Consider the following 21,352-nt stretch of genomic DNA (forward strand, 5'->3'; position numbering starts at 1 on the left):
GCTCAGTGTTTCTTCTTACATCATCTTCATTCTGTTCCAAGACAAAATAGTTGTGACTCTTTGCTTCACAGGCCTTTTTCTGCCTGAGGAAGTACTGACCATGCCACTAGCGTATAGGATTATTCACCATAAAACTTTTCTTTGTCTAAACTGAAGCTTCCTGCTTGTGCACACTTCCATTATTTTGGAGTAAAATAAATGACCACAAGACTGCTAGGTGGGTGTCTATGTGGGTCCGTTGTAGGTAAGAATGTCCTTTCCCCAAGCAGCTATCTGGGTCCAGAGCCTCTGGGATGGGTGGGGGGACAGCATGCACCCTGCAGAGGGTGGATGCACTGAACTGGGGGTCAAGGTTCTGGGATTGTGGAGTGGGGAGCTTCTTTTCTGTGATGAGCTCTGCTAGGCGTGCTGCCATTCCCATCCTCGCTATTATTGGCTACATGCAAGTTAGCCAACCCCAGTATGTTGGGCCTATATATACAACTAGTGCTTACGCTGGCTCAACTCACCCCACTCAGTCTGGCAATATATTTTACAAATATGTCAATATCAACCAACCTGGCCCTTGAATGTGTTGGTGTGATATGGTGCTGTGGCCAGAACTGAAACTCAGCATTATAATTCATAAACTCGACTAGTATAGCTAAAAGGGGACCTGGCACTGAATTCTTCAACAGGGAATGTCATGGTCACAACTGGAGGGCTTACTGTGTGCCGGCCACTATTTGAAGCACTGTGTATACGACTTCATTTTGCTCTGTAACTGAATAGTATTGCCAATACCCAAATCCATCAGAGTGTTTACAAATCACCATTCTCTACTTATTTTACTGACTGCACTGTATGCCTGGGCAGCTGCCCATGGAGTGAGTAAAGTCTCTCCATGTCATACATAACTCCCTCAGACCTGTGTTGCTTGAACTGGCTTGAGAAAGTTTCTGGGAGAAAACAAGATGGCGGCACAGCTAAACACCAGAGTTTGCTGCCTCGAACAACCACTTCAAAAATACAACTAAAAGACGGAACGGACATCATCCAGAACCACAGGAAGGCTGGCTGAGTGGAAATTCTACAACTAGAAGAAAAGAGAAAGGCATACCGAGACTCAGAGGAGGTGCAGTGTGGAAGTAAAATACTAAGGTACAGAGGAGCACAAGGAGCAGGGTGGCGGCTTTACTTAAATGCAATACATTTGCGGCACAGTGGCAAAGGGCCTCTTTTCACGCCCCTCTTACTGACTGGCTCTGAGGCCTTGCCCATGCTACCTCACCACTCCGACCTTCTGTGTCATCATCAGTTGTAACAATGGGACCTGCCATAATGTCATTGGCTTTTTAGCCACATGGCCTCTATTCCCCCTCCCTTCTGATAACAGAACCACAATCACCTGCTGGGGAGTCGCTTCCACCTGGAAGTGCAGTCTTGGGGGGCCTTTTCATGAAGGGTGTCTGGCCGCCTCTAGCCAGAAGCTGGGCAGGGAGGGTCTCTCCTGCAATTTCAGTCTTGAGTGGAGTTAGACAAGGACTGAAAATCCTTTTTGGTTGAAGCCATGAGTCTCCCAGGAAGGCTACAATGAAGAGACAACTTAGAGAAGCTTAATCAGAGTCAGATTCTCTTGCATAAGAAGGTGGGCAGCTCCTGGCATTGGTTCAGCTGCTCAACACCATCTTGGTGGGTGCATGGCATATTCTGGTCTTTCCCTCATGTCACAGAGTGACCTCGGACTGCCAGGTCCAAGGCAGGAAGAGGAGAGGAAGGGGAAGCTTCAGTTTCCCGGAAAACTGCCAGCTATTTTCTGGTCATATCTTCTGGCTGGAAATGCCTCATGGCCACCTTCAGCTGAAAGGGAGACTTCCAAAGCTGTTTTGTTTTTCCAGCCTCTGTGTCTATAGGGAAGGCTGTAGGGCAGCGGTTCTCAACCTGTGGGTTGCGACACCTTTGCCGGTCGAACGACCCTTTCACAGGGGTCACCTAAGACCATCCTGCATATTAGATATTTACATTACGATTCATAACAGTAGCAACATTACAGTTATGAAGTAGCAACGAAAATAATTTTATGGTTGGGTCACAACATGAGGAACTGTATTTAAAGGGCCCGAAGGTTGAGAACCACTGCTGTAGGGAAAAGGGTTGAAAATAGTCATTGAGAACAGCCAGCCAACTGAAGAGGCCATTGGTTCCCTCCTGCTACCTGGATTCTTAAAGTTGCCCTGGCCGCTGAACCCTCAAAATCAAATTCTTTAAACAAAATAAAAATACAAAAATAATAAAATCTATATAATAATATAAACAAAAAATAAAATAATAATAATAAAATAAATGTATATTTATTTAGAGAGGAAGGGAGAGGGAGAGATAGAAACATCAATGCTGAGAAACATTGATCAGCGGCCTCCTGCAAGGCCCCTACTGAAGATTGGGCCTGCAACTGGGTATGTGACCTGACCTGAATGGAACCGTCACCTCCTGGTTCATAGGTCGATGCTCAACCACTGAGCCTCCCAGGCCGGGCTCAAAACCTACTTCTTAAGCTTTCAGTTCCATAAACTATCTCATTGCCCTCTGTATGAAATCTCCGTATCAACCTCTGTGGCCTATGAGCAGAAAAATTCTGAGAGACTGACCCTATAGGTGGTACTGCCAGGATAACTTGAGAACACAATGTAGTAAGTGGTGAAGTGAGTGTTAGCAACAATTGTTTTACCCAGGGTTGCACAGCTAGTTGATGCTGGTTGATGAGACTAAACTCAGCTCTCTCATCTTCCAAGCCTCTGCACTCTCCATTCCACTACTGCCTCTCAGGCTTCAGTTCATTAAAAAATGTGCTGACTCTGCAAGTGCCTGGGAAAACAGCCGCCAAGGGAAATAAGAATAAGGGCGGGCTGCATTTTTTTTAGAAAGGTTCTTGAAATAGTGGGTGTTGTGAAGGGAAGTAGAAATGTGTGGGCCTTCAGCTCCTGCCCAACACAATGGTGAATTCAGATGAGGAATAAAGACTGTTGGTACTCCTCACATAGCCAAACCCGTGAATTGTGACACAAACAACTTCCAGTTAGAGCCTGCCCTCTGCGAGCAAGAGAAAGCCAGCCAACGTGAAGGTGACCCTGCCCTGAGAGCCAGGGGAACTGGTGGGAGGCTGTAGGAGGGAATGGCCAAGAGGCAGGGAGCTGGGGCCAGCCCATGGGTTTGGAATTCCAGTTCTGATGCTAACCAGTCCCAGGGCCTCAGGCAAGTTACTCAACCTTACCTGCCTCTGTGCCTCCGAATGTGGGGAAAACAGCTACTGCTTAGGTTCGTTGCAGTGGGCAGAGTTAAGACAAGTGCCCTGCTCGCAATAGACTTTCTGAGTTTGATGTCACTGTCCTCCACAGGGCAGCAGGTAACCATCTTCTAGGTCAGTGATGGCGAACCTTTTGAGCTCGGCCTGTCAGCATTTTGAAAAACCCTAACTTAACTCTGGTGCTGTGTCACATATAGAAATTTTTTTGATATTTGCAACCATAGTAAAACATAGACATATTTTTGATATTTATTTTATATATTTAAATGCCATTTAACAAAGAAAAATCAACCAAAAAAATGAGTTCGGGTGTCACCTCTGACATGTGTGTCATAGGTTCGCCATCACTGTTGTAGGTGTAGGGCTTGCTAAATTACCTGGAGTGGGTCCAGTTATCAGGGAGGGACACCCTCTCCCCTGCTCCACTGACCTCATCCATTTGCCAGGGCTTAATGGTGAATTAAGGAATCCACATAAGACCGTTTAATAATCATAGTCACCTACTATGTGTCCCAGGAGCACCTACTATGTGTCCCAGGTTTTGTTTATACATGTTTTCATTACCTGCATCAACTTTGTGTGATAGATCTTGCCTTCATTTTATGGCTCAGAAAACATTCCAAGAGCTGACATGACTTTCCCAGAGTCACAAAGAGTCCTGGATTCAAACATGACTTTTGTCTTCGTATGTTCAGGATGCTGTAACAAAAATCCCATAGACTGGGCGGCTTAAGCAAGAAACATTTATTTCTCACGGGTCTGGTGGCTGGGAACTCCAAGATCAAGGGTCCAGTAGATTTGGTGCCTGGTGAGAACCCATTTCCTGGTTCATGGATGGCGGGCTTCTCACTATGCCCTCACATGGTGGAAGTGGCAAGGGAGTTCCCTGCAGACTCTTTACCAAGAGCACTAATCCATGGGTGAGGGCTCTGTCCTCTTCACTTAATCACCTCCCAAAGGCCCCCACCTCCTAATAGCATCTCACTGGGGCTTAGGTTTTCAACATAAGAATGGGGGGCGGGGCAACACAAATACTCATTCCATAGCAACTCTGCTGTATCCAAGCCACAAGTTCTACATGCTCCTAAAAGCTGTCCCAAGCCTAGGAGGCATGGCCGATGGTGACATCCCCTTAGAGAGGCAGAGAATCTGGTTAAGGTGTGGTCGTTGGCATTCTGTCCAGGTGCAGAGCTAAAGTGATGGAGAGGAAGTGAGACTTCTAGGGGAGCAAGTGTACTCAAACCCAAGTTCACATACCCAACACACAGTAATACCAATCGGTAAAGCAGTGAGTATGCAACAAGGAAAGAGTTTATTTTTGAGAGGCAGCAAACAAGGAGACAGGGTTTTGAAAGCCCAAATCCATCTCCCTGAGAGGAAAACGAAGATGAGGGGTTTGAAGGGGGACTTTACAAGCACACAGAGAGGAACTAAGTGATTCTAAATCTAATAAATGATGGCATATTACTAAGCTATTAGAAAAGACGAAATACTGTCATTTGCAATAACATGGGTGGATCTTGAGACTAGCACGCTATGCAAAATAAGTCAGATGGAAAAAGTCACTCCTATGTGGATATAAAAAAAAAGCAACAAATAATCAAACAATTGGGAGGTGGACAAAGGAGAAGAGGGTTGATTGAGAATGGCCATTAGAGCCAACCCATGTTCCTGCCAAATTTCCCAGTGCTGTGGGAGACTCTGGAAAAGGGACCCTGCTATGGATGGTAATAAATCTGAAGGGAGAGTGTCTCCAATGGGATGCAGTTTAGTTCTCTTCCAAACACATTCATCATCAGGAACGAACAGGCAACAGTCTAACCACTGAAAGGCAATCCTGCTGAACCTATCCCAAAGAGCCCACACCCTTTCCTTGGTACTTTGCTCCAAGATCTCTTACATGAGTAGCCAGGATTAGTCAGACTGAGGGGAGGCAAATTCCCATGAAAGCCTTGGCCTAACAATGATCTAATGGTCATTGGATTGAAGGAATAAAGATGGGTAGGGACCAGTTTAGGCTGTTGGCCAGTCAAGATCTGAGTCAGTACCAGCTGTGCATGTGTGCATGTGTGTGTGCGTGCATAGCAGCAAAGGGAGTTGGATATCCAAGCTAGATGTCTTTGGGCAAGTTGTTTGACGTTTAAGAGAACCAGGCTGCCTCCTACAGTTGCTTGTGATGACCAGACAGAAGGCGGAAAGGTGCGTGTGAAGCACTTGTAAACTTAGAAACTGTCCAAACGTAAAGGGCTTGTCTCACACTGAGCAGCTTTTTCTTCCCATACTAGCTGGTCCAGCCCAAGATCCTGTAGTGCTGAGCGTATATTTGGACTCAATAAATAGCTGGGAGCTTTTAAAAACAGTGTTATAGCCTGGCCGGTGTGGCTCAGTGTTGAGCGTGGACTATGAGCCAGGAGGTCACTGTTGGATTCCCAGTGCGGGGTGTGTGGGAGGCAGTTGATCAGTGATTCTCATCATTGATGTTTCTCTCTCTCTCTTTCTCTCTCCCCCCTCTCCCTTCCACTCTGAAATCAATAAAATTATATATTTTTTAAAAAGAACAGTGTTATGGGAACTGAAAAGGATCAGAATATAACACCCCCAAATATGCCATTTTGGCACAGGGATTATTTTAATCGAAGGTAATTGAGAAACAGAGGACTCAGCCTAAAAGCAGGGCATAATTTTTTCTTCTTCCTATAAACGGAGAGGAAAACTGAAGACTGTTTTCTCTTGCAGTTCTGGCCAGCTCTCCACTTGGGGCTTTTGTTTGATGTCATGTTTGGCTGTGACAGCTCCAGAGCGAGGCTTGTGGAATTTAGGGGCGGTGGGGAGAGCAGGGGGGCTGAGCCCGGCTTGGGGCTGGAGGCGAAGGGTGCTGAGGTCGAGCAGAACCAAGGGGTTGGGCCGGGCATTAGGACGCGCCTGCGGGACTTCACACTCGCGCCCCACTGCGGGTGCCTGTCTCACTCCAGGGGCGCGGCCTGCCACCTGCCAATGGGCGTGGCCACATTCTGGGGCGTGGCCAACCGGATCTCAGAGCCCCGCTTGTTGGGGGCGGGGCTAACACGAAGGGGTGGGGCCGAGCCTCTCGGGGCGTGGCCTGTGGAATCTGAGAACCCGGCCACTCGAGGCAGGCGCGGGTCTCCCGGCGCGGGTTCCTCCCACGCAGCCTCCCATTCAAAAGATGCCGAAGGGGCGGCGCGGCCGCCAGAGCCCCACGATGAGCCAGCGGCCGGCCCCGCCCCTCTATTTCCCGTCCCTCTACGACCGCGGGGTCTCCCCGTCCCCGCTGAGCGACTTCAATATCTGGAAGAAGCTCTTCGTGCCGCTGAAGGCGGGCGGGCCGGCGGGCGGCCGGTCCCTACCCCAGGCGCCCCCGGCCCCGATACCCCTGCCGCCACCCCCGGGCCTGGGTCCCCCCAGCGAGCGCCCGTGCCCCCCGCCCTGGCCCTCTGGCCTGGCCTCCATCCCCTATGAGCCTCTGCGCTTCTTCTACTCGCCGCCGCCAGGGCCCGAGGTGGCTGCCTCGCCCCTGACCCCTGGCCCCACGCCCTCCCGGCTGGTCTCCGCCTCCCACCCCGAGGAGTTGTGCGAACTGGAGATCCGCATTAAGGAGCTGGAGCTGCTCACCATCACTGGGGATGGCTTCGACTCCCAGCGCTGTGCGTGACCTCCCCGGGCTGCCGGGGCCCACCCTTGGGCGGCCTTGACTCCATGTCCCCCTACGAGGTTCCCCCAAATGTGGCCTCGGGCTCAGGCTCCAGCACCCAGGTGTCCCAGATTTCCAGCTGATCCCCCAGATCCCAGATTCCCCCCATCCTGGATTTCAACCGACTCTTTTCTTCCAACTCCATCCTCCATCCTGAGCCCCCAAACCTGGAACTCCACCCACCACCAGACTCCTCCTGAACCTTAAGCCTCTTGCACAGTAACACAACTACGCCTGGAGCTCCGCCCACCACAGGCAGCCCATTTCTCTAGAGACCGAGATTTAGCATTTATCTTCAACTGGGATCCTGGGCGGGAGGTGGGGGAAGTAGGGACGGGTTGATTGGAGTGTCTTAGGGGGCAGATGGGAATTGTGCAAGACCCAGGAGGCCCAAGGACAATGCTGGATGATAGCTTCCCTGGGACACGCCCACCCCCCTCCACCTCCACCCCCACCCCTCCACCCACACCTTCCCCCCTTGTAGCCCTGTCACCAGGGTCCTGGACTCTGCCATCTGATCTTAGGTTTGAAGTCTCTGGGATCTTACTTAACCAGGGAGACCAGGTGTGCCGGTGTGGGTGGGATTCCTGGAGCATGCAAGCTGCTGTGGGAGAGTAAAATCACACACAGTCCAATTCGACTCCCCGAGGACCTATTTGCTCTGTAGAATGTTCAGTCGCCATAGGCTGTTCTGCAGACTTTGTTTTTCCCATCACCTCTTCTGACTGTGGCTAGCACCTGGCCACTGAAGGCGAGCAGATGGTTCTCAAAAGACCATCCCCATTACTCTATAAAATTGCCCCCACCTCCCACACAGGGAAGCGGGTATGAAATAACCCAAATGTTTAGGTCCATGAGGCAGCAGGTCTCTAGAAACAATTCCTAGAAAACTTGGACTTTTCTAAGTCCTGGATTTCGCAACTACATATTCTCCACTTATACATGTTTTGGATCCTAGTGGATTTGGGGCTCCTGTAGGGAGCACACAGTTGCATTCCCAACGTTAGTAAAAGCCCTCATCTCTACTGAAGCTAAGTGTGTCTCGCTCTCCTGCAGATAAGTTCTTGAAGGCGCTGAAAGATGAGAAGTTACAAGGACTGAAGACCAGGCAGCCTGGAAGGAAGTCAGCCTCTTTCTCCTGAGGCGCCGCCCACCAGAGCCTGGGCAGCCACCTCCTTAGGTGTTAGTGCTTAGATAATGTGTCCTGTTCGTTGTCATTTCAAAAATTGTTATTTTCTGTTCTGTATTTACTGCTGTTCTTGTTGCTCCCAGCATGTACTCCACATACAGTGCCCACGTGGTAAATCTCATGGTGTGTCTCCTCTCTGTGCTGTGGCTGGGGAGCTTTCTCACGGGGTCTGGAAGCTGCTGCCCTGCTGGCGCTCAGGGGCTGCCAACACCAGGGGAGGGGCTCCCAACACGGCCAGGTCAGGAGGGAACTGGGGAAAACCAAGGGCAATATATATTTGGTCCCGTTGCTGTGTCCCAGCTCAGAGGGGCTCTTGAAGGACATGGATGTGTGTGTTTTCCAACAGCTTTATTCCTTGGAAGTGTTTCGTTTTTTAGTGGTTTTTGGACCACAAAACTCTGTGATGATCTGATCAAAGCCAAGGTCCTTTCTAGAAATTAACTTATTTAAGAAGTAGTTGAGAGCTGATTCTGTGCCAGACACCCCCCATCCTCCCAGGGCTCTTCCAACCTGGATTGGGGAAAAACAGATGCCGTTATAAATAGGGAAATCATAATATGGTATCATAGATGATAACATACTAAGGGGGGAGGGGAAGAGTAGGGTCAGGAGGGTCAGCAGAAAGCAGGGTAGAATTTCAAATAGGGTTTCCTGAAGAGTTAATGTGTAAGCAAGGTTTGAAGGTGGTTGAGGGTGATAGCCATGTGGCATCCTGGGAATGTTCCAGAAGAAGCACCAGTACAAAGGCTGAAGGTGGGAGCCTGCTGGGATGTTGGAGGGTCTGCAAAAAGCCAGATGGCAGATAAACACAATTCACCATCTTAAATGGAGGAGGAGTGAGAGGAGAGTGGAAGGGCTAATGCAGAGAAGGTCCATTCATGTGGGACCTTCTAGCCATGGTAAGGCTCTGGGTTTTACTCCAAGTGGGAGGGGGCGTGGGTAGAGGATTTTCAGCCAGTGAGAGACAGGATCTGACTGTGCTGCTGGGTTGAGAACAGACGAAGGAAGGAAGGAAGCAGGGAAAGCAGTTTGGGCTGCAGTAATTAATAATCCAGCTGAGTGACAAGTGGCGGTGCAGCCTCATCTTCCCTTTCCCCTTTGCGTGGTGAGAGGTGTCTTTGGGGCACCTGCTGCCACCACCAACCACTGCCCTCCCCACCCCGCCCACTTGCCAGGTGCTGTCTCTCTGGTGAGGAAAAAATGGGAGGAGTGAGATCTCCGTGACACAAGCACATAAATAAAGAAAACATTATTTTGTGAAACAAATCCTCAATCAAGTATAACATTTAAAAAATACATATTTTATTGGTTTCAGAGAGGAAGGGAGAGAGAGAGAAAGAAACATCAATGATGAGAGAGAATCACTGATTGGCTGCCTCCTGCACGCCACACACTAGACTTGGGCATGCGCCCCCATCAGGAATCGAACCCTTACCTCCTGGTTCAGAGGTTAACATTCAACCACTGAGCCACGCCAGCCGGGCTCAAGTATAACATTTTGATACTTGGCATCTAGATGCCATTGTGCGTTCACTATGCCAGCAGCAGCGGTAGGTCGTAGCCAGAGAATTTGTGAAGTTTGGGCTTCTGGCAAAAGGAGGATGAAAAGGAGTTGGCCAATGAGTCAGATGTCTTAGACGTGCTGGAATGTTGTTCTCGAGGGAACGGGAGGGGTGGGATGTAGTTTACTGTCAGTGGTTCTCAACCTTGGCTGCACATTAGAATCATCTGGGAATCTTTTTGAAATTCTGATATCTGGGCCTCATGTTCCGGAAATTCTGTTTCTTTGTTATAGGGTGGGGCCACAATGGCAGCAGCAGGCAAGCAAGCTACCAAGGACAGGGGTGTAAGAGTGAGCACCTTCTGCCAACCCAGAACTTCTTGGGTGGGGCCACAACATTAGTAACAAAGAAACAGAATTTCCAGAGGATGAGGCCCAGAAATCAGGATTTTAAAAAGATTCCCAGGTGATTCTCATGTGCAGCCAAGGTTGAGAACCACTGAGGGATTGGCTACAGATGGTAATAGAAATGGTTCATCTATATTAACAGGAGGCCCCATCTGTGCAATGAGGGTGCAGACGCCGGTAGAAGAGTAAATGTGGTGGTGGGAGCCCTGGAAATTGCACACACGTGCCCCAAAGTCTGCAGCGTCCTCCAAGTGCTCATGCCCTGGGACAAGGTCTGGGTGGAACCTGGCAAAGGGCAGCGTGCACACGTGACTCTGGGGGTAGTTGTTAACCAGCTCCAGCTGCTGGTGGCCCAGCCAGGAGGGTGGGCACAGTGTCAGGTGAAAGCTCTTGCTTCCTAAATCAGCAATGAATTCAAAGGTTTCCAAACACAATTCAGGCGGGACGGCCCCTCAGAGTCTGCAGCTTCGGCTGTACCCACGGGAGTCCAAGCACCTTCGGCGGGGACCCCGGGCTCTGCCTCCCTCCCCAGGAAGAAGCCAGAGTCTTGCTGCCCAGGCTGGTGGTGGTTAGAGAGCATCTTGTTCTCCCAGAAAACTCCAGGCTGGCCAGGCCAGTGAGGGGCGGGCTGAAGAATCTTAATGAGAACAAACCAGGCATCAGGGACACCCAGCGCCGATATCCAGTGGGCCTGGGTCCCATCTCCTCCCCAGAGTCCCAGTGGAGACACTGCTCTCACAGGGTGGTTGGGTGGGGGACAACAAGGCCTGTTCCCATTTCCTCCCCAGAGTCCCAGTGGCCTCCACTCCACCCCCCACCATGCTCATAAGATTGGGCACACTCTGCTGAGCACAGAGGGAGGCCTTGGCATGAACAACCTCATTTAATTCTCACCAGCGTCTGGTGAAGTAGGTTTGCCATGTTTTACAAGTGAGGGAACAGAGGCTCCACGAGATGAAGGGCCTTGCCCACCGACACAGAGCTAGGGAAAGGCAGAGCCAGGCCTGGGACGGGGGCCGGTCACGGTTCCCCCTCGGCTCTCTCGCTGGGTGAGGCACAGATTCGGGGGAAGCCCAGGTGAGCTGTCGACAAGAAGCACCTGGCTAGATGCTGGTAGGGCATGGTTTTGGGGTTGGCTGGGTTGTTTCCCACAACTTTGCAAGTGAGAATGCGGTTGACAGTATTATGATATTACAGCCAAGGTCCCAGGAATGCCCATACCCAACCCTATCACCTATCCCCTCCTCCCATGGCTGCGGTGCAGGTCCTGTTATCAGGACAGTGGGGAGGCAGGTCATGTGATTGTCAGCCCCTCCTGAACAAAAAGGATGTTTGACAGATGGAAGCAAGAAGGGTTGCCATTGAGAGAACACCATATGCAGGAATAACAGATGAACGCAGGGGCATGCCCGCCAGCCTGAACAGCTCCCGAGAGCCAGTGGCTAAATTTTCATGAAATGGGTAAGCCGGCTGTTAAGTACTGCCATTATTAAAAATTACACTTTATCAACTTACAATGAAGCTTTATTTAAAACTAAGGTAACAGACACTCAAAATCCACCCCGTCCTCAGTATTGTGTTACATCTTACAATGACCTATGTCCTGGAGGTTATTTCTGTTGGTATCTGTATGAGGGTGGGCTAGGGCGCCTTACTTCCTAATAATGTCCTGCTCTTGACGAGCAGCCGGCTGCAGCGGGAGTTGTCATGCCTGGAACTTGACAAATGTACCAATTAGAGTCGTTCTTCCCCCACCCGCCTCAGCCGAAGCGTTGGTAAACATTTATTAGCGCTCCACCAGCTAAACAGGAAATAAAAGTACCGCTTTGTTGATCACTGAGCTAAAGGTGAGCTGCTTCAAAGCCTGGCAAGTTGAGCTGAAGGTATCAATGAAGCTCCTAATTCATGTGCCCCCTCAGTCCACACCTGGAGGAGGGGAGCACCTGGCCGGCCGGGCCTGCTCAGGAAGGCAGGCATGTCCTTGCACGAGGCCCTCACGGAGCACCGGTGCACTGGCTTTACAATGGAGTGAGCCTGGCCACTGGTGCAGCAGGGCCCAAGGAATGTCCTGGACTCTGACCAATCAGATTAGCAGCCTCTACTTTCGGGGAAATTAGGGTAGAGGGAGGGCAGAGGTGCCAGCCGGCAGGGGTAGGACTGAGGTCCTTCTGAGTTCAGGATGGGATCTCAGAAGTGATCTTTTCCCCAGGGTTGTTTAGTGAAGTTGAGGACGGGAATCACGGACAAGCGAGATTGGGCCTGGAAGCTGAGTTATCGGTAAGCAAGCACAAAGCTTACAAAGCTGCCAGCAGGGGAGGGCAGGGGTCCCGCGCAGGGTTGCTAATGAGGCTCCTTGGTCTGGGGGTATATAAACCTGCTAACCAATAAGCCCCCCTTGGTTCTCAAGGCCCCTCGCTTCTTTCCGCCTTGTTCTTCCTCTGGCCATGTAGCTAAGCCACTCTGCCTACCCCCTTTCCTGTCATTTCCCCGTTTGCGTATCTTTCTTTTTTAAAAACTCTGAGAACATCGCGCTGTAGCCTGACGTTTGCCCTTTAAGGTTTGGCCAAGCTGCCTGTTAGTTATTTTTCACGTGAAGTTAGTTGCTAGTTATTTTCTACCTGATCCCTGTCCTTTTCTGTCTAGGTGTCTCCCCCTTCTCTCACTTCCTCTCCAGGGGCAACTGTTTTGCCCAGCATGGATTATGAAACCTGATAGCGCATGTAGCCAGCTATTAATAGCATGACCCTTTCATCGAAGATCTGCTAGTCCGAGAGAAATAGAAATGTCAAGTGTGATGGGAAAACCTCCAACTACCTTATCCAAGTGATCTGTGCCCCACACTGTGGCCAAGGGGGTCAAGCAGAGGCCTGGCTCCTTGGAGAACAAGGAAGAGAGAGCTGGTCACCACTTCCAGGCTTTCTGTCTTCCTGGAGGGGAACACCAGGGGGTGCCTCATGGAACACAGCCCCTTTCCTTTCATCAGTGTCTCGATTTTGTAACCAACCAGATACGTGACCTTGGGAAAGTTATCTGGCCTCTCTGAGCCTGTTTCCTCATCTGAAAAATGGAGACACTGCTCTCACAGGTTGGGTGGGGGACCACAAAGTGGTAGATGTGACACTTCCCCCGACAGGGAGTCATCATCATTATTATTTTCCAGTGTGTTTAGGACACAGCCCTCACTGTTGAGCTACTGGTGCCTGGAGGGGTGGAGACCACAGGATATGAACTGGAGGGAGGCCCGATCTGCAGGTGGGGAGAAGCCTTGAATTTGCAGAGCCCAAGAGTGATCCGGGGGGTGAGCTGACTCTTTGCTAGGGAGGGCCAACCACATTTCTCCCAGGCGGCATTGCAAAGCCCGCAGCAGGCAGGCAAGGCCAAGGGCTCGATCTCCCCGGAGCTGGTGCCCCAAAGAGGGTTTTAGTCATCACCTGGTCCTTTCATCCCGTCCACACCAGAGCATCAGCACATCCAAGAAGGTAACTGTGCAGTGAGGGAGGGAAAGTGACCAGAGAGAAATGCAGAAAATGCATCGATGACACAGCTGGTTGAGAGGAAAATGAAGGCCACTCGAACTAGCTGCTAAAATAACAAGAGTGGCCAACAGCAGGGTTCTTTGTCTACAAGCACAGAAACTATTGTAACAGAAACAAAAAGGAGGCCTCCAGGCCTTGGAAGGAAAGAAGGAGGTGCTGCCGCTGGACAACTCAGCTCCAACTAGCATCCCTTGGAGAGAAGCGGTGGCTGGCTTACCTGGCCCACATGTCCCTGTCCGTCCATTTGGGACAGGCGGCCAGGGTCCTGTGATTGTAGCCCCACCAGAGGCACCAGGAGCCGGGGAGCAGCTACAGACAAAGACACCACATGTCTCCTCATGCCAACCGGCACCAGGGCCTGGAAGCCGCCAGGAGCCTGGGCAGCTTGCCCTCTTACCTCCTTCTTGCTACATATACCTGTTGCACCTGACGCCTCTCCTGTTTTTTCCCACTGGGCTTCCTCATAACTTAGCCACTAAGTGACTCATGGGAACCATGTTCATTTCCAGAACAAACTCTTTCTCAGTTCCAGTTCCTAAGAGAAGAATGGAGTGACTCACCCAGCTGGCTTCCAGCTGGGTGACAACTTCAGGGAGAGTTGGGAGGGAGCGGCAAAGGTCACATAATCAGCTGATGATTCAACAGGGGCCTGAGGGACAATTCTTCCGAGACGTGGAAAAAAGATTAGCTATCCTGTCCATCCATTCACAAACTCACCCAGGACCATCACTCTCATCTCGGAGTTTATCTGCATGCAGCACAAACATTCTGTTACCGACACAGTGCACATAAATGAAGCCTGCATTCATGTACTCATGCGTTCATTCATTTATCCATCCAATTGCTTTTTTCAACAAAGCTGGTTCTAAACTTCTCAGAGGCCCTTAATTCATGCGGAAATGTGCACGATAACTCCCGCTGCCCGGGTGGTTGGGAAGTGACCAACTGCTCAGCTCACCACCTGACACACAGCCGATGCTCACCATCACTTTGCCCCTTAGGGTTGCGGGACAAATTCGCATCAAGGTTTCTGGTCTTGAACACAAAATCCTCCCGTTTCTCTTGAGGTGGGATCCACCAGGTGGCAGCATGGATGTAGAAGAGGGATGGAACAGCCCCTTCCCTTCCCAGTCCTCTCACATCCAGGGCTGACATTATCGGCGTGTTCGGTATTATCTTCTAGAAGAAAATCCAATTTAGAAACCTTCCGGGAGGAGGAGACACTGCTGTGATTAACAGCCTTCGTGAAAGATAAACACAAGTGCAGCCCCTCCTTTCCCAGGGGCTGTAGGTGGCTGCCCTTGGGGAACCGTGTGTTATAAGGAAAAGTCTCTCCCAGAACCAGTTTCAAGGTGAAAATCCCAGTTCCCAGGAGTAAGCAAGCTGGGCTGAACTCAGTAATATGTTATTTGTGTTGACATGCTTGGCCTGTGATAGCAAAATACCACAGACTGGGTGGCTTGGACAATTCTCCCTCACAGTCCCGGTCACTGGGAAGTCCAAGATGAAGACACCAGCCAGTTCAGTTCCTGGTGGAGCTCTCTTCCTGGTTTGTAGACGGCTGCCTTCTTGCTGTGTCCTCACATGGGAGGGCCGGAGTGAGCCTGGTGTCTCTTCCTCTTCTTGTAAGGACATTCATCCCATCAGGAGGGACCCTCCCTCATGACCTCATCTAAACCTACAACCCCAAATCCCAACACATTGGGGATTAAGGCTTCAATGTGTGAGGGTGGGGATGGATGGGGAGACACAATTTGGTCCATGGTATTATTTACAATGAATTCCTACTTATTCCTCTTTCTTCTGTTATTTTTTTTTTTTTTTTGTTAATCCTCACCTAAGCATATTTTTTTCCATAATTTTTTTTTTTTTTTTTTTTTTTTTTTTTTTTTTTAGAGAGAGTGGAAGGGAGGGAGGGAAGAGAGAAACATCGATGTGAGAGAGACACATCAATTGGGTTTGGGGGATTGAACCTGCAATCCAGGTACCTACCCTTGACTGGGAATCGACCCCAAGACCCTTTGGTGCACAGGCCAATGCTCTAACCACAGAACCATCAGGGCTCTTCTGTTATTTTTCTACCGAGTTCCTATTACTCAGTAGAAAAATATAGTCATGTATTGCATTATGGTGGCCCCATAAGATTATAATGGAGCTGAACATCCTGTAAGAAATGGAAGCGTATGTGCCTCAGGAGTGATTTTTTTTCCCCTCTGATGGGAGCAATGTCTCTGGGGCTTGGCGACGGATTCCCTCTCACTCACAGCACCTCAGTTTTGAGTGCACAGATTACATCCCAATCAGCCAGCCACGGGCTGGTCTCACACAGAGGCGGTTGTCCCACCCCTGCTACCTATTCTGAGGGCGCCGCAGCCCTCCCAGTCCTCGCTTGGTCTTCAGAGAACATTGCTGTGAACTCTTTGTTGAACACCTCAGACCCCATGCAAGGACACAGGTCCACAGGAGACACCCCAACAAGTATTAAGTGTCCCTGCCACTTTCGTAAAAGCTTCCTGTGGTCGTGGGGAGCCAGCCTGTCCCGTACTTTGAAAATATCTTCAGACTCTAACGATGCAAAGCATAGATGAGTTTGCTTTCTTCTGTCAATTCAATGCCAGAGAGAAGCCTTTGTGCCTGATAGGGTCAGTGAACCAAGAACAAATTTCCAAAGTCAAAATATTAAGTCCTCAGTTCTAAAACCCTTACATGTTAAAAATCCCTCTTCTTAAGGAATACCACAAAATTCCTTAATCTGATCAATGCTCCACTATGCAATAGCCAGAACCACATTGCCACGACAATCCCCTATGTTCCTTTTTCTCTCCATCGTTATTTCTTACTAGGAGCCCAGCACGCGATTCGGCTGGCGCTTCCTCGCTCTCTGACCCTTGAAGTAGCCATGGCCGCTGTTGATCAGGCCCTCGCCCACCCCCCGCACCCCTACGCTGCACACACAACCTCCTCCTGTCTGGTCAACCCGTTGCAGCGTCCCAGTTAATTAGCATCTCTCTCTCTCTCTCTCTCTCTCTCTCTCTCTCTCTCTCTCTCTCTCTCATGGTGATCTATGCCTTACCCAGCCAGTGCTCCGCGATATTTCCAATCAATCCAGCCCACATCCCTGTTCATGGAGCAGCATGGTCTATTTCTGACCCTCTCAGAAGGAAGCAGGGAGAGGGCTTGTTGTATAGTGTTTATAAAATCTACAGTAGTGGTCAGTAATATCCTAGGCCTTCATGTTCACTCACCACTCACGACTCACCCAGAGCAACTTCCAATCCTGCAAGCTCTATTCATGGTAAATGCCCTATGTACGTGCATGCCCTACACCAGCCGTGGGCAAACTACGGCCCGCGGGCCGGATTCGGCCCGTTTGAAATGAATAAAACTAAAAAAAAAAAAAAGACTGTACCCTTTTATGTAATGATGTTTACTTTGAATTTATATTAGTTCACACAAACACTCCATCCATGCTTTTGTTCCGGCCCTCCGGTCCAGTTTAAGAACCCATTGTGGCCCTCGAGTCAAAAAGTTTGCCCACCCCTGCCCTACACTGTGGATCGAGCCTGCAACTGGGCATGTACCCTGACTGGGAATCAAATCGGGACACCCTGGTTCATAGGTCAATGCTCAACTACTGAGCCATGCCGGCTGGGCAAAAAGCAAGCTCTTTAATATGTTCAGCAAAGGCCCATCAGAGTCCAGAGCCAGCTCGGGTAGCCCATTTCAGAGACCAGGTAACCAGGAGTGCTTCTACCTTCAAGCGTTTGCCAGAGCTCTTGGGCTTGGAGGAGAGGTTGGTGGTGCAACTATCACGCTAACAGAACTTTATTTAGGGTCCAAGGTGTCAGATGGCTTCTCCATCAATGTGGGTTTGTTCATGTGCAAACACAGACACTGAAATGCCAAGATAAAGTACCCACTGTGCAAACCTGCATTTGTCATGAGCGCACCTCCCAGATGTCAGAGAGAGATCCAAAGCAATTATGTGTCCAGCTAACCATCTGTGCACATGTTACAGGTAACAGGCCATTGACCTCCCCCTCACTAATGTTCCCATGACTTGGTTCCACACGCCTTCCTAGGCACACTCTTCCTGACTTCCAGTCACCAGCAGAGCTCATGAGGTGGATGCACGACATTTACGCACAGACGTCGGAGGTCGTCCTTTGGAAAGCTTTGCTCTCTTGCTTCTGGGAGGGGGGGGGGCGGGGACCCAGCAAGGAGAGGCTGGGTTTGCCGTGTGTCTTTCCCAGCTCCCTGGGTCTGTGTCTGTCTGCCACTCCTGGGACTGAAATAGGCACCAGCTCTTCCTTTCACTTGATCATTCCATTTGTCCTGAAAAATAAGAGCAGTCAGGGTCCAGGAGGAAAGAAAAAAAAAAGAGTGGAGCAGAAAACCCTTCGTTCCTGGGCCCCCTGCGGATTCTCTGCAATGATATCCCGCCAAAGCTTTCTGTGGAAACTCCAAGTTTATTTCTCATCTCTGCAATGAGGCTGGCTTTTAGGGGTGTTTTTTTGCACATATTTGAGCCCTCTTTACAGAGGGACAGAGGTGGACAAAATAGCTCTTTCGGTCTCTAGGTGATTCCGTAAGTGCTTGCAGAGAGCGCTTCAGTAGATTAAACTCCCGTGAGGGACACCCTGCACTGCTGCCTGAGCTGTCCACGTCTCAATGGTGCCACAAAAGCCCCACGGGTGGCTCTCCGTCAGGGCACAGGGCCTCCTGAGAACACCGAGTTGGTTTTTATTTGTCTAGTAGAGGCCCGATGCAAGTAGAGAAATTCATGCAAGAGTAGGCCTTCCTTCCCCCAGCTGCCAGCACCGGCTTCCCTCTGGCACCCGGGACCTGGGCTTCCCTCGCAGCCCAGGCTTTATCCGGAAGGTCGTCCAGTCTAATTAGCATGTTATGCTTTTATTATTATTATAGATTTTGGTTACAGGCCCTCTTTCCTGTACTCAAAATCTCCTTGGCCTCTTACTCAATATTCTGCTTTCCTAGATTTTTGCTTTGAATACAGCCCATCATGGCCTCTTGGAGTCCTGACCATTCAGAGTCTCTGCTGCTAAGAGACTCTGTTTCTTGGTATTTCCCACAGAGAATCCAGTTGACCGCCCACACACGGAGCCGCGGTTTTTGTGGCTGCTCAGCCTATGGATGTGTGTAGCTCTTGGGTCGGTGTCTCTCTTGTCCATGCAGCTTAGGCCAGAGGCTGAGCATGGAGCGTAACACATGGTCTCTGGAACGGGCTGAACACCGGACAGGCATTGTGAATGCTGGGAGCAGCACGGAGTGGGAGGGGCAGGTGGTCTGGGGAGTTTGTGTCCATACCACGTCATCCCGGGATTCCCTGGGAGCCACTAACCTGGATGGGACTTCTTTCTGTTCTGAGAAAGGCATGGGAGCCGGCATTGGCTTTTTGGCCCCATGCTTCTCTGGGACCTGTGGATGGCCCATCGGCTCATGCTCCAGGCTGGGCCAGCCTCTGAGACCACACAGGGTCTGCCACACCTGCAAGTGTACTTTATCAGCACCCAGCAGACCCTGCTGGGTAGTGAAGGGGGTTCCATCTCACTATCTGGCCGAGGCAGAATGAGAAGCAGGCGGGTTTTGGGGTAGGAAAGCCTTTGCCATTTTATTTCACAATAAAAAATTCTGACAGCATAAAAACACTCTGTTCCCGGCAGTGGCCAAGGATGTACAAAATTAATTAGAAAGCGAAGCCTTAAATGACAACAGCTACCGCCAGAGCGCCTGTTCAGTGCCTGTGTTTGCACCATGTGTCTCGGGGGGTTGGTAAGGAATCTCGGTCTGGGTTACATACCCTTCAAATCATTGACAACAATACGAGCAGCAAAATACAGCTCCAGGGGAGGCTGGCTTTGGTGGGCACTTCCACACTTAGGAAAAAGTCTTTTTGGTTTTTTTAATGTTATAGAACATAAAAATTTTATAGAACATGTGACAAATTAGTTCTGTGAACAGAAGGTGCTAACATATTTTGCTTGATAAAACTAAATTAGGAAGCTAATGCTTTAGTAAGAATACACTTTTCAAAGCATTTTCTCATATATTAGGCCATGCGTTCCTCACAAACACCACGGGAGGTAGGAAGTGCTGATGCTGTTATACCCATTTCACAGGTAAGGAAACAGAGGCTGGTTTATAGTGAGTTGACCTAGGCCTTGACCATTTATTACACCTTTTTCAAAATCCCCAGACAATGATACTCCTCTACGGTTTGCTACAAACCTTCTCTCATTTTGTGTGTGGGTTGAGGGTGAGTTTAGATGCGGAGGCTAAAGCCAACAGCAGTTAGCATATTAATGCAGAATGAATCATTGGACTTTGATATCCAGCAGGGCTGAAAAATCAACATAATCTTGCCCTGCTGTGGGTTCAATGGCTCAAGGCAATTCCCTAACCTGATAATCCTTTTACTGTTTATCAGACGTTACCTTTGATATGCCTGTATGCATTGCTAAAGGGCAAATGTGTATTCAAGTAAATAAATAGCAGACCAGGCTAGAAGTTGGTGTGTCTCTTCAAGAAAGAGGCTCCCCCTGGCCTCTAAGGCCTTCTAAATTCATATTTCTTGTATAGCATTTTCATTTGTGCGTCGGCCCCTCCTTCAGATCCTGAACCCGCTGCGAAGGTCATGGCATTTAGACATCAGGCACAGATGAGGGAACATAAAGTGAGGCCACGGTTTGGCCAAGCTCAGAGAACGAAAATAATTAATTTCTAGATTTCATTATAAAATGGCTTTCACTGAAGTGTGGGTTTGACCTATGGAGACAAATTCTGCCATTTCCGATTTCCCCCCTTTTTTTGAAACCTGCATAATCAAAGCAACTTAATATCCTCTAAAACAATTTGCTTCCAGCACTATTCATTCTATTTTGTAAATATTCCTTTCCAAAATGTTAGCACTTAACACAGGCTAGGATTCTGTAACTGTTCACCTTAAGAAATCAAGAGACCTATCAATTCTTGGGAACACTCATTTATTACATTTAGAAGGGCAGAGCCACAAGAATATCAATCTCCCTTGAAGCCAATTTTGTTTCAAAAGACACTGCCGAGAGGCTCACAGTTTTCTCATTCCTGTAAGTGTGCAGCCGTGAGCCACGTTAATAGCACCTGAGCTGAGATGATGCATTTTGATTTACAAGTATTTGTTGTCTGCTGAGCAAGACAGTGTGCCCACTGGGCCTTGGTCAGAAATCACTTCTGAGGCCCAGGAGCAGTATCAATAGCACTGGTGATGAGTGGGAAGTGGTTGGGGCGGGTCCAGCCAGTCCGCCAAAGTTTCAAGCTCATACATTTTCACGGATATGCACGTCAAGGATGCCTTCTCCTCTCTGAGGCAATATCTGCAGTGACCGTTCACCTGCTGGCTGGCATCCTAGGATCTCTGGTCAATTCCAGTCGGTAGCAGGTTCCTTTTGAAGGTCCTGTCCACTCATGCTCCCTCCTTTGGGTACTAGCCCCCAACAAAAGCCCTCATTGAGAGGGCTGGCGCAGGGAACCATGCTCGTATTACATGACCTTGCCTCCTTGTTGTAGCTGGTTGGATAGATACCTGACTCAAGGAAAGTCCAAACTACTTTCTGGCGTGTGGCTGAAGGAATGGATTAAGTTTAACTTCTGTTCTCACATTTGAAGATAATACCTGTTATTTTATTTATTAAACACTGAATACCTGTGTGTTGTGTAGAGAAAAAAA

General features: G+C 49.6%; 1 protein-coding gene across 1 annotated transcript; it reads left to right on the forward strand.

The window, feature by feature from the left end:
* Positions 1–6,467: 6,467 nt before the first annotated feature.
* On the forward strand, positions 6,468–8,302 carry LOC132241281 (uncharacterized protein C11orf91 homolog). The gene is made up of 2 exons (XM_059709735.1): positions 6,468–6,945; positions 8,049–8,302. Exons 1-2 carry the CDS (start codon positions 6,468–6,470, stop codon positions 8,132–8,134), a joined length of 564 nt encoding a protein of 187 aa, XP_059565718.1. The 3' UTR covers positions 8,135–8,302.
* The last annotated feature ends 13,050 nt before the right edge of the window (positions 8,303–21,352 follow it).

The sequence above is a fragment of the Myotis daubentonii genome, chromosome 9 (assembly GCF_963259705.1).
Source record: "Myotis daubentonii chromosome 9, mMyoDau2.1, whole genome shotgun sequence".
In the NCBI taxonomy this organism is placed as follows: domain Eukaryota; kingdom Metazoa; phylum Chordata; class Mammalia; order Chiroptera; family Vespertilionidae; genus Myotis; species Myotis daubentonii.